The sequence below is a fragment of the Penaeus monodon genome, chromosome 21, assembly GCF_015228065.2.
Source record: "Penaeus monodon isolate SGIC_2016 chromosome 21, NSTDA_Pmon_1, whole genome shotgun sequence".
NCBI classification, from domain to species: domain Eukaryota; kingdom Metazoa; phylum Arthropoda; class Malacostraca; order Decapoda; family Penaeidae; genus Penaeus; species Penaeus monodon.
In genome coordinates, this window is record NC_051406.1 from 22765008 (window position 1) to 22765365 (window position 358).

The 358-nt window shown below is 51.4% G+C and overlaps 1 protein-coding gene across 1 annotated transcript in view; it reads right to left on the minus strand.

Moving 5' to 3' along the window:
* LOC119586351 (golgin IMH1-like) overlaps positions 1 to 351 on the minus strand; it is a gene marked incomplete in the record, with an annotated part of 26070 nt that extends 25719 nt beyond the window's left edge. The window contains 1 exon segment of the mRNA XM_037935064.1: positions 1 to 351. Within this exon segment, the coding sequence (XP_037790992.1) occupies positions 1 to 235 (235 nt within the window).
* Positions 352 to 358: the final 7 nt, after the last annotated feature.

Below are 358 nucleotides of genomic sequence, written 5' to 3' on the forward strand. Positions count from 1 at the left end.
CTCTGTTGGCCCGGAACCAAGTCCAGAATTTGTCTGTCATGCGCAGGTACTTCGTCATCTTGGCGAGAGTGTGTGTGTGGCTCTTTAGCGTCTCCTCCATGTGTTGCAATTCGAGGGAGGAAGCTGGTGCTGCAAGTGCGAGTAGCATCACCACTAGGGACATCACCGTTGCCGCCCGAGACATCACGCCCGCTGGTGCTCGTGGGCGAGCGAGGGAGGTGTGTCTGTCACGCATTGTCCTGGGTTTTGGGAAAGGAGAGAGCGAGAAGGATTTGTTCGGTGTGTTATCATGTGTTTTCTTTTCCTTTTTTTATCTGTCTTTTCCTTTGCTGCTCTTGTGTATATTTGCATGGGTATT